The 13239-nt window shown below is 34.5% G+C and overlaps 1 protein-coding gene across 1 annotated transcript in view; it reads right to left on the bottom strand.

The window, feature by feature from the left end:
* The window catches only part of LOC149544373 (D-xylose-proton symporter-like 2), a 205550-nt gene extending 194111 nt beyond the window's left edge, over positions 1-11439 (bottom strand). Inside the window, exon 1 of the mRNA XM_089798807.1 lies at positions 10913-11439. Within this exon, the coding sequence (XP_089654933.1) occupies positions 10913-11140 (228 nt within the window). The 5' untranslated portion in view covers positions 11141-11439. The remainder of the gene's footprint in view (positions 1-10912) is intronic.
* Between the last annotated feature and the right edge of the window lie 1800 nt (positions 11440-13239).

Below are 13239 nucleotides of genomic sequence, written 5' to 3'. Positions count from 1 at the left end.
GAAGTCATTACATATTTTGAAAATATGCAATATTTAATATGTTTTTGACAATTTAGAACTTTGTAAAGCCAAAATGTGGACTTGAGATGTAATTACAAGTAAAGTGGATTACATGTAAGAAGGTTTTCAATGCAAAATGAACTGTAGGAAGTCCATTACATACATTTTTAGTGCAAAACACACTCTTGGAGGTCCATTACTTAAATGATCAACTAAGCACATGTTTAATTGATTTTTGAGGAAATGTCACTTAATTGGGTCAAAAATAATATTTACACTATATAATTTAATTACTATATGCAAATATCATTCAAAAAGTAATATTCAATGTTCCAGGGGGATGCGTCCCCTATGCTTTTAGGCTCATGCCCATCCCGAGGACAAAACAGGGACGCAAGGACGGATTTTTGTCATCCACAAAGTTGTCCCCTTTTTGCCAAATCCGAAAATGTCCTCAAAACAATAAAAAAAATTTTGGGCAGGAAACATGTGGATGGCCAACAGTACCGTCGTCACCGAAACTTCTAGCCGTCCCCTTTTTTCCAAGTAGTCAGGTAAAGGCAAAACAATAAATTTTGCTTTTTGCATGAGTTCATAGTTGTCTTAAAGACATAATAAAACCATATTTGTCCATTAAAGCACTAAAACACTAACTCTTCTACTCATTTTAAGATATGATGTACTTGCTAAAAGGGAAAAAACATAGAGCTACAGTAATAGCAGCAGTGAAGAAAGATTGCATTTAGTATTTCTATTTACTGCTTACTATTTTAGTTGCACTTCTCTTTATTCCATTCTGATTTCATGCATAATACTTGGAGACTTTAGGCCATTTAATTTTACTACGTATGTATGTGATATGTTATAATGAAGTTACTTAGTATTTGTTATTTGATCATTTTCCATGTATTGATCTTCTAAAATGTCTATGTTGAATGGTTTATCAATGTTATGATATGCATACTTGAATTTTTTCTCTCTATACAAAAAAATTCCCCTATGTTTTAAATTGTCATCCCCTAAGGTCCCACCCCCTAAATTTTGGCTTTGACCAGTCCCTGTCGCCGTCCCCGAAACTCCGTGGCGCATAGGTAATATTTATTTAGATGTTTTAAATTGAAACATAAAGTAACTCAAGAATTTAAATCAAACCATACAGTTAATAAAGTCACTTAAGAATTTAAAAAGCAACTCAACATGAAAATATAACATAAAGTGCTCCATAGTCACTTAAGTGATAAAGTAACTTTAAAACATAATATAAAGTCAATTTATGTTATATTTTTTCACAAAGTGAATGTCAACATTAAAATATAACATGATGTTTTAATATATGCAATTGCATTTTGAGGTAACACTTTGTGGGCACTTAAAAGGTCATATCTTTTGACTATCAAACCCGATTAAGCCCTAAGATATACCTAATCAAAGGGAATACCGAAAGCAAGGGTTTAAGCAAAACTAAAAGTCCAAAATCAAACAAACACACACTCAAAATGTAAAAAATGACGTTGAAGGCTTCAAAAATCAAGCATAGGCTCACCAAACAGAAAAATGAAAAAGACTTGACAAAAAGCCTTCAGTAAAAGAGCTCAATATATGAATTGAAGTCAATAGATTAATCAATACTAACCAGTCAAATAATGAACTAATCTTATAGAAATGCAAAACTAAGTTGAAAAAGTTTTATTACCTACATTTTGTGGTGACAAAATTAAGGACAACACCTCTGAAGAATCTGCCACTGTCATTCTAAATGCTGAAGAACCTAGCACAACAAAGATCACTCCACAATCCTCCACAGATGCTCTCATCTCCTTTGTGAGTACTAGACTTATATCCTAGATAGATGGCACTGCCTCATTACCACATCCATCCTCCCTACCCATATAAGTAAACTCACCACCAACCACTACTATCTGAAGTTAAACTAGACTATAATTGTTGGTGCACACCGAAAATGCTCCAACTCTATGGTCACCTCATCCAACCATGATTGTGACTCCTAGAGAGCCAACTGAGTACACTGAAGAGAGTCCTAGTCACCTCAAGCTCCTAGATGAGCTCAACCACCTCCTCTTTCCCTAACAATATCCCATAATAGGTGCTACCCCACTCCAAAAGGTAAAAGTTGTCAACTTCCAACTGTGAATAATTATGCTCCAAGATCCTGACAATCTCTCGAAGCGCGTGAACCCCTGCTAGGGAAAGGCAACTATCATCATCCTCATCTGTCATAGGAGCACCCCATCCAAATGTAGCTAGCATTTTGATGGATAGCATCGTAATGCTCAAGAGCTAAAGAGATGTCACTATCACTCACCTTCAACAAGCTAATCACATGATGCCTCTATAATCCTTGACACCTTTGCAAGCTCTCTATCGCACTAACTGCACTGTGGTAGGAGACAAAATCTAAACTGCTCACCCCATGATCACTAACATCATGTGTTCATGTCCTCACAGACATTAATAATCGAGGTACAACTTCTCAATACCTCTACCAACTCCTCATCTGAAGAGGTGGAAGCCCTCGTTGTATCAAACTCTTCACATGTCTCAACTTCCCCCTCAATAGTAGTAAGTCCCTATAAACATCAATCCTAGGACCCATCCAAAAACCCCTCAAAGTCATCACCTAACATATGGCAAGAATATCAAACCCGCAACAACTCATAGCATCCTCAAACGAAACATCAAGGGTGTTCATACTATCTATATCCACAACACCTGATTAAACATCCAATGTTGTCATGTGGCCCTGCATACATGACTCAATGCCACATGTGAATCAATAATGTTAGAGCCCAAACCAACCTTTGTTGACTTCGTCGTAACACCCAAATCATTAACATCACAACTTAGTTACTCCGTACATGCATCGATTTGGCCAAAGGGAGCCACTGCCTCCTGTACTAAATCATCATTGTGACAACTAATATAGACATCACTGCTCACATTCTCTACACAATCTAATAATAATCCCCTCCTCAAGATAGTCTAAACAATCATTGGTAACAATTGCCTCGATAGCCTTTGCACCATTTGCAACAACTCTAGAATCCTCAACCTGTTGAAGCTCAATGCTATTGTCCGCTAATGGCATCATCAAGAATATAGATAGGACCAGTGGTTGTTGTGCTAAACACAAGCTCATCTGAATCCTGAACACTTGCTAGGGAGAACTCAAGCCTTCTTCCTTGCAACTTTGATGGCCTACTAAAAACTAAAAACATGTACTAGCTGCCCTATCAAGTGTCAATGGATCTGATAGTTTCGCCTCTAATCTCTTATGATGAAGCTTAAGTCTTTCCATTCTCTCCCTCTGAGCATTAACTTTCCTACTATCTTCCTCACTACTCCACTGACTCCCATAACTACTAGTCCTCCTATGTCTATCCACAACTAGAAAACGCTCGAGTGTTGGTCACTCCAAATACAACAGAAAAACTAAAATAATGATAAATTTCCTACCCCGTAGGATGGTAGGAAACCGCTCTGCTACCGCTGTGAAGACCCTGAGTAGTCTCTTCTCGTTTGTTGATGGAAAATGCCAAATGTCTTTTTTTGTTTTTTGAGCATATATGTTTTTTTTTAATTCTTTGAAAGATATATGGAAATAATAAGTAAAGAACAATGCAAAGATAAACCTTTGAATTTAACTGTAACAATGTATTCACCAAATCTCATTTGCAAAGACAATAATTTATTAAATGGAAAGAACATGAATGTGTTGAGAACACTTCCACCAAATGAAGCAGGTCTATGATATAAATCTGTAGCCACCGGAAACTCATGTGGCTCGCAGATTGCATGACAATCCCTGAAATAGAAAATGCAGCCCTGCTATGTATTTGCAGGCTCTCAATATTCAGTTGCTGACCCAATGGGCCCTATATTAAGCACACGGCTCTGCAACAGTATGCACATGCACAAGAAATGTGAACGCAGGCTGCAAGAAAAAGCCACACAACCCTCCTGGATGTCACGTGAGCTTAGGAAAAGGAAAACGCTGGCCTCCAAATACCAATCATTGTTTCTCATAGACAAATCACAGCCTTTTCAGCACATTCAATTCTCTTTCCCAAATCACAAGTCTGCCCGAGCTTTCAATTCAATCGCTTATTAAAGCATAGGTAGCTCTATATTTGCAAAAACACCTTCCCAAATACATTAACTCACAATAAGGAATAATCTTTCATTTTGTTATACCTCAGCAACAAATTGAAGAACAATTCAAAAAGAATTCTCAAAACTAGCAACTCAAACCCTCAGCAAATTATCAAAAGCAAATAATATTCAACGGATGATTCATACTCAAAATGAGAACCATATTTATAATCTCATTTGCACAATTTAGCTTTAACATTACACCTTTCACTTAAAAGTCTTTTTGCTTTATACTTGGGCACATAATATAATTTATTAATTTCTTTTTGGCTCCAAAAAAAAAAGACCTTTTTAACCCAGTTTGAACATGCTATGAAACTAAGGTGGCCAATATACAATACCTGCATAAACAGAAACCTCAACATATTTAGTTAAATAATAATAATGCACTTGTCTTGTGAAAATGACTGAAAAAGCATCAGAAACAAAATCTAACAACACAGGAGTGGTCCTGATGAAGAAAAGCGATGAATGAACCTGACGGGTGACTTAGTAAAAATAAAGCCTAAACAAGAAGCCAAAAATAAATACTGAGAACATCACTCATCTCCTCTAACTCAACTCAGCTCATCAAAACTGACTATTGACTTACTAAAAATAGCATGTCCCTCAAAACGGAGCCAAAACTCAGCATAGGCCACTAGAAAGGCTAATAACTCCACAACTGAGACCCTCAAATCCCACTGTTAGCTCACGAGGGCCACAATGATGAATTGACCAAGCCAACTATAGGAACATGCTGAAAATGGGGACATTACACAAACTTCCAAGTGGTCCAAGCAAAAAGACTAGTAACTAGAAGAAGCAAGGTAGCAAAAATGAAGTGAACAAGAAGTCACTAGCATGTGCAAGCCCTGCAAGAAGAATGAGAGGTTGTAGAAGTCTCAATGATTCAGCTGTTCTCTAGGTATGAGGCCTCCTCCTTTGCCCTTTTGCTGATTTTTGGTTGACCCTGTTTGGGTGTTATGTTGGCTGTTTTTTATTCTGGTTAGGTCTATGATGGTTTTCACACCTCATCTTATGTATGTCCTTGTTCACTATTTGCTTTTTTATCATGGAGAATTTGTTGAAGGTTATGGGGCCCTTACAAAACTTATGCTTTCAACCTTAGCCAAAATAACATGTTTAAACATGTTTCTTGATTAAATATGAGATGCAGTAGTCTAAAAGAAATAAACACACGTTTCCAGCTGCAAATAGTGGAAATCACGAGATTTGAGAGGTAAAGCATTTTTGTTCTTTGTATTAACATTAATTTTACACTATTAAAAATTTGATGGTTGTAAATTTTCTGTTAAAAAATTTGTTCAGCAATTAGCTATAACAATGTCTACTATACCAAAACTAATTCTACTTCATCTTATATCAATTGTTTATCTACACATTTTGCAGCATGTACATCCATACAGTTGGCCAATTACAGACCATAGTGATGGGAATGAAGAATTGGAAGCATAACACAGAAAAGAGAAACATTAGGGCAAACCCAAATAGCTAAGCAAAACAGTAACAAAAAACAATACAAAATTATATTCAGATACATGATAATACATCTTACTGTGAAAATCTATAAACTTTACATTGAGGATTCATCTTGGAGAAACCAAAAGTTGCTAAATGCTCCAGAAGTAAGGAAGTCCCTTTCAACTGTCAAAAAAGTGCAAGGCTGCATGGTCTCTCACAAGACTATTGTTGCTGATATCAGACATGCACAAACTATCAATTTATTCTGCACACAATGCTGTTGTGACCTTTTCACACCATCGCCTCATTGAAAATGGGGAGCCCACTTTTTGCTTGGCAATAGAGGAGTTCGTTGGCTAGGTCTAGGTTTGGCAATGGTTCTTAAATCTTAAAGTTTAACTTAGTTTGCATCCAAGCGATGGGATTGAAGAGGACATATTGATTTGAAAACCATTGAAGTATACCATTGAAACTTGCACTAGGTAAGTGGAGTCAATGACAAATTACACCTAGTAGAGTCCAAGTCTATTCATACATCCTTGCATTCATATGTAGAATTAGTAGTACAAATAGTAAAAGTTAAAAATTTAGGTTGAGAGTTTAGTGTTGAAAATCAAAACATATTTTCATTGCACATTATCAAGCCGAGTCTTTAGAAATCCAATTTACAAGTCTCAGTGAACAGTATAAGTCCCCTTAGTGATCCAGCAAATTACATCATTTCAACTGAGCAAGTGTCCACAATTGAAAGAACCTTTAAGTCACTTTGTGATCTTACTTTGCGAGCTTAACATAAGTGGTGACCTTATTAAAGAGAGGATTGAGTTTCTAAGTGTTTCACTTTGAAACATTAGGTATTTAGTTATGCATGTTGTAGTGGAAAAAAACTCAAATCACATCAACAAGGTGAAAGTACAATAACTTGCGAGAGAAATTGAAAGTCTACAAGTTCAATTTATCCAAAAAGATCAAGGCCAAACATCAAGATAAGAAGTACTTCAAGTATATATTTAAGACATGTCAATGAGAAGATTTCGAAAAAAAGGAGGATGGGGAAGTGGAGTCGAAACAAAGACTGCAAGATAAACATATTAAGGTGGCACCCACACATCTCCAACCAATTAGAGGATTCCAATCTCATGTGTCCAAGATTATTCAATCAAGTTGTTCCAAGTATACATGTGGATTCCATTTAATGATTTACAATGAATTACTCATTGGTTCATCCTCAAATAAGTATCTCAATGAAATGTAAATTTCTCATTGGTCAACATTTAATGCTTGTAGGTGGTAATTATATTAGGATTGCATTGGAAAAATATGGGTTGTTGATCTTGAATCAATCTGAGTCATTCATTGTACTTGAGGCTTCTATAAAAAGCTTGCTCAATAATTTGTAAAGGAGACTTGAAGAAATTGCTGCCAGAATTATTCCCAAATTGTTGTTGTTTGCATGGTGAATACTTGTTAATTTTTGGAGTGTTAAATGGTTTCCACATTTCTCACTTCAGTTAAATGTTGTTAAGGTGAAAAAGAAGTTAAAAAAAGTTTAAGTTGGGGAGTTGAGTATTTAAATGAAAGATATTATTGTTGGTGAATCATGGTGAAACATATGCTCATAACTTTTGGGACTTGTTGGTAGCAAGTAACAACGCAAGGTTAGACTGAATGCCATTGCAAGCATTTCACTTCAATAATTCAATATTTGTAGCTTTGCATAGTCTATGGTTTTGGTGAGCATAAGTAGTTTGAGAAGCATATATGCACCCTTAGAAGGAAATACCCTCCTTAGCATAGTTGATTTGGCGAAGCAAGGACTGATTAGAAGTAGCTTAGATTCCTAAGCTCAAATCCCATTTGCACTTCATTTCAAATCATTGGTACAAATTGTTGATGCACTTAAATTGTCATATCACTCACATTTAAAAAGTTGATAGATCCTTCACAAAAAGACAAACGTAAGTCCTCAGGTGAATATAAGCATATTGCACCATATAAACTGAGTTGTGTCCAACACCAGAGTATGCAGAGTAAACCTTGGGGTGGTTTTACTTGATCATAATATTGTTAAATTGTTTAGCATTTAAAGCTTCCTTGTTCAAGAGAGGATTAGATACCTCGTATCCTGCCATGCATGTTGAGGTGGTCATAAAACACAACATCAACAAATCCTTTTAGCTCTCTGCAACTCACCAATTTCCTACAATTTGCTGAAACTACTATACTCAACTCTGGATTCCTTGCAAGCATACTTATTATATATATTTGTCATAAATACATTTTTATCATCTACAACTAAATATTTTGGGTAAGGAAAAAGCCAGGAGTTGGGAAGGTTGTGTGTTTTATCTTCTATTAAATGGTTTTGCTTCCTTTTATCAGTCATGTTGCCTGATTCGAGTATAGGAAAGCCTATAAATGACATAATCAACTGAAATGAACATGCAGCATAACCTATCATAAGTTGACTGCAACAGATTTTTCCACAGGCAAACTGTGTGGTAATAGATTAGATTCTGGTTTTTATGAGAACTACTGATTTTTTTCCCATCAATTTACATCAGATTATATGCCACTTTCATTAATTTGTAACATTACCTCTTTTGTCGACACTAGTTTCTTATGTTTCTAGTAAATCCCAAATTTACATACAAGAATTCAACCCATATTTTGTAGAATGTCACAGCAAAGGATGCATCTTAAGCCTGCATTGGTAGCAAAGTAGGCTTGGGTATTGAACCCCATTAGTCTTGAGTTCAACTCTGAGGCCTGAGCTTACCCGATGCACATGGTTTGCAGGCAAGCATGCATCCTTAGAAAACTAGTCACCCCTTCCTGAACCCCAATTTGGCAATATGTAAGACAAAGGTAAGGCAATTTGAGTGCTGGGCGTTGTGAGGATACCTGAGTTACCAAAAAAATACAGATGCATTTTGGATTAATTTCAAATTTTCAAGACCACCTAGATATTATTTTTGCAAGAGTGTACTGTATTTCACATGTTTTTTTTACTTTTTATTTCAACCAACTATACTGAATTTTTTAAAGAATACTGCGGTATTTTTAACCTTGGTCTGCATGTGAAGCATGCATCTCTATTGTACTAATTGAATAGTGGTCAGGGCCTCCTCTCTTGTCAATATAGTTGTTATCCTGTCTTAATCTCAGTCTAATCATATCAATACACTTTTACTTTTTGCAAGTTTTGCCTCGGTTATCTTGATTTGCAGGTGTAACCCTTTTTTTGGCTGTGCAAGGCCCCATATTCAATATACTTTCACCAGATATTTTCTCCCTAGTCATGATTGTGAACACTGGAAAACTCGGCATATGAACTCTTATCAGTTATGGTAGTCTTCTTTGTACTGTTTTTCTTTAATGATGTGCCAAGGATTCTTACCTAACAATCTCCATCTTCAGTTGGAACAGGTAGCAATCCAAACAAAAGATAATGGTACAGCCAATGAGATCGGAAAAGCTTATTTCATAAGAGACTGATAGGGTTTTAGTTCTTACACCACGTAGAAGATGCCTGTCATCCAATGTCACAGCTCCTGTGCTGTGATGAAGATTTATGTCATGTGGCTATGTCAGATAAAAAAGCCCGATCCAATAAAGCTGTGCAAAAGAAGCGATGCTACAGATTCTCAAGCAAATAGGAAACAAAACACACAGTATGCATAATTTTTTCCTTGGCAAACCATTCAGGTTAAAAACCCACCACAGTAACCCTTCTTCACTGTTGTGAAAAATCTAATACTCAACCCTTGACACTACAAGAACAAAGCTCTTTAACTCTTGAGAAGATGTAATTGTTAATAGGCCCATCTAAAGGTGGTTCAAAAAATGCTTTCAAACCATGGACAATAATTGAAAACCCAACAAAGCCCCCAAATAAATTTAGCTGGATCACTTTCAGATAAAAGACACAGCAGGGTAACCTGTTTTTGTCATTGCACAGTACAATAACAAAGCTCTTGCTTAACTCTTAAGATTGTGCAACCGTAAATGCTTCAAAACTGATTTAAAACTAGCACATATATCTTAAATATAATCTATTTAAAGTGCACAAAGAGATATCTAAATACTGATTTCCCCTTATAGCACTTCTTGAAAAATTAAAAATTATCTAGCAAAATTTAAAAGTAAAATATTATCTATTCCTCGAACGACTGTGATTTTAAAAATGTCGCTAGACTTAAGGACTGAGTTTCTATGTATACAGATGGCTGGGGTACATAGAGGTGGCTATGACTGTAATTTATGCCTCTCAGCATAATCATGAGTAAAAATATCAAACCCTGTAAAAACACAGAAAATTTTCCCCATTTCCTGAATGCTAGTCATTAGCCCCATTCGACTACTATACAGGAAAAGCATACAACAAACTTCCAACAAACCAAAGATCTAACATTGATCGTCGAGTAAATTGAGAAGATACTTCAGAGAAACTGAAGATGTAAGTATGCATTTCAAATCATATGGCCAACAACACCTTGGAATTGCTTTCTTGGACGGATATCCTACATTTTCTTCTTTTTTTTAACAGCAAAGCCTACAATTAAAAGTCAAATCATATGGTCAAACAAAAAATCGGAATTACTTTCTTGGACTTACATCCTACATTCGCTTCTTATCTTTAACAGCAAAACCTACAATTTGTCAATTAGTATAACAAGGGGGTTTACTACCTATGGCAAACCGAAAGAAAGACAGGAAAAGAATTAACACACTATGAAAAATTGAAGTGTGATCGATTCATATGGAACATGAGAAACATCATGTTACACAATTAACCGGCGTTATAAAGCCAAACCCACATATTAGTCCATTCTGTAATGTCATTTTACATGCTGATGATGATACCTAGTCAGACATTGCAGAGTGAACTATGATATGGGTGTTGTAAAGCAATAAAACTCACTACACAAACCCATCTATAAACAGATAAATACGAGCGTATTTCTCAATCAAATATCGCAGAATGGGCCTTGATTTGGGTATTACAAAGCAACCGAACCCACATCACAGTTAATTCTGTAAAGTTAAATGTCGAGGGATATTGCTGCCTAATTATATTTTACAGCATATATTCCGACACCTGTACTCATTATGTATAATCAAACATAGATGGCCATTAGTGCTTAATTAAATAACATATATATTAGAATGTGCGGGTCGCTTGTAATCTAAATGTACAGTTCATAGTGTTTAAAAGTGCAATTGAAGATTTAAACCAAAGAAATCAAGCTGCAAAACTAAAAAGTCAATCACAAACCTTCCTTTGCCTGACCCAGTTGAAAACTGAGAATCCTGACTGTGAGGAACGAAGCAAATCCCCATCCCTCTTGTTCTTAGCAGTTGCCATGATTAAACCACGTACAGCAGATCTTTTTAGAGCTTCCAGACCAATTCTTCTGTTTTGGGGACGAAGCGAAATGTCTCTTGTTGTGGGTGAAATTATGAAGGATTGAAATTGTACCGTTGAGATAACTGCAGCCGCCATTAAAGCAGAAACTCAAATCTCTTATAATATAATAATCGTTATTTTTATTGGGATTTGACTGTTGGTTTGGTAGATGGAGTGGTACGAATTTGTCTAACACGCAATGCTCTACAAAAACGTGTTCCTTCTATTGTTTTTCTGTTCAGTTGAGAACTGGAGGCAATTTAAATATTTTGGTCATGAAGTTTATTTGGTTTAATTTAATTAGACAGTATGATAATTTTGAGGGATCTCTATCCTGCTTTTTTCTTTTGGGGATTCTTTAATTTCAGTGGGGATTTCGAATCTTGTAAAGCTGTGAAACGATACTAATGTACACGCGCACATTATAATTGTTTTCATAAAATGATTTAATATGATTGTGTGTTTAATTTAGAATAATAACAAGTGGCACATAGTGGCACTTGTCTTTTAGTCATCTTTTAGTCATGGTAGATAGTTTAGTAAAAAATTGTTATAATTTTATTTCAATTTTAAAAAATACTTTTTGACAAATGTTAGTAAACTAGTAAAATTTTGTGTATATTGTAAAAGATATAATATAAAATATAACATATAGTAATGTTTAAAAACTTAAATTAACTTAAATTATTTATTTCAATTAACTTAATAGTACTAAATTATATATGTAAATGAGATTAATTTTTAAATATAAATATAAAATATAGTTTTGGGATGATTTTTATAAATATGTAATAGATTTAGTAATCTGTTTTGTGATGATTTTTATAAAATATGTAATAGATTTAGTAATCTATCTCCTAAAATTGTGCCACAGAAAATGACTTATGGATGAAGCTTTCAAAAAAAAAGGTCCTATAACACAAAAGCAAATCAACCAATTAAATTTTTGAAAAATAATTATTAAAATATATAAAATTGATAAGTAAATTTAAAAACTTTATAAATTTCTCAATTGCCCATAAATAATTGGTGGTGATTGGTGTAGATTAATTGAATAGTCGAAGAAAGTGAATACAATAGTGTTATTGTCTAGGGCAAGTAAATAATATAATGTGTATCTTTAACTAAAGTTTTCATGTTACTACTATTCAATTAGTTTATGTTTTCAAAAGTGTGCAAACTATTTTATCCTATGGTATTTGCAAATTTTCTTATTAAAATAAATTCCTAATTTTTTATTTCTTATTTTCTATTAGCCTTCCTTATTTTTTATGGTGGTCTTTTTCTCTTCTCCCTTCATAAATTAGCATAGAGGCCAGTGGCATTTTGCATGATTGTTCACATGTCTTGCTTGTGGTGTGATATTTTAAATTCATTCACGATGAGTTGTCTTATAGCCTTACAACATGTCATATTTTTAAAATGGTTAGAGTTTGCATGGCTTTTAAGGTATCTAAATAGGCATTTTCTTATAACTACTCTAAGTCTTTTTTTTATGAACTTCCTTCTTGTTGTTCAGGAATTGAATCTGCCAAATTTTGAAGCATTTCATTTGGAAAAGGATTTAATTGGCTATACTGGCATGTTCTAATGTTAAATTCTTAAGCAATGGTCATTAAGTCAAAGTTTTTTTATGCAATGTGAGATTTTCCATTGATGGTCTACCTCCAACTGTTATCCAGGGAGGATCGTCAACAAAAATTGTGGATTGCATTCTCGGCATGAAATCACAAGGCATTTGGAGAGAAAAAAATCTTGTTTCTTTACTCCATAATCTCACAACAATATGATAAATTGGATTCCATTATTTATTTTATTAAATCTTCCTTAATGTTTATGGCTTTTTAATACAAGAATTGTGCTCTTTTTTTTTACAAAATCTAGAAGTAATTGAAATATATGTTGTATAATGCAAGGGAAGGAATTCAGATGATGTAAATGCAACGGAATGTACAATATAGGTGAGCATTTTTATTGTGTGCATGCTAAAGAAATTGTTTATTCTACATCTTTCATACTTTGAGTCATCTAGTTTCTCACTACAGAAAATCATGTAATAGTTTTTGAGAGATTCTCTCTATATCCTTTGTTTTCTAGCAAAGCCTTCTTTCCAAGAATTACTATATTATGGGTTTCTTTAAATAGCTAGCATTTTAGGCCCTTGATGAATCCAATAGGCAATATGGCTTGTGTTG

This window comes from Cupressus sempervirens, chromosome 8 (genome assembly GCF_028749045.1).
Source record: "Cupressus sempervirens isolate cs-2001-9-10 chromosome 8, ASM2874904v1, whole genome shotgun sequence".
NCBI classification, from domain to species: domain Eukaryota; kingdom Viridiplantae; phylum Streptophyta; class Pinopsida; order Cupressales; family Cupressaceae; genus Cupressus; species Cupressus sempervirens.
This window is presented reverse-complemented; position numbering and strand designations above follow the sequence as displayed.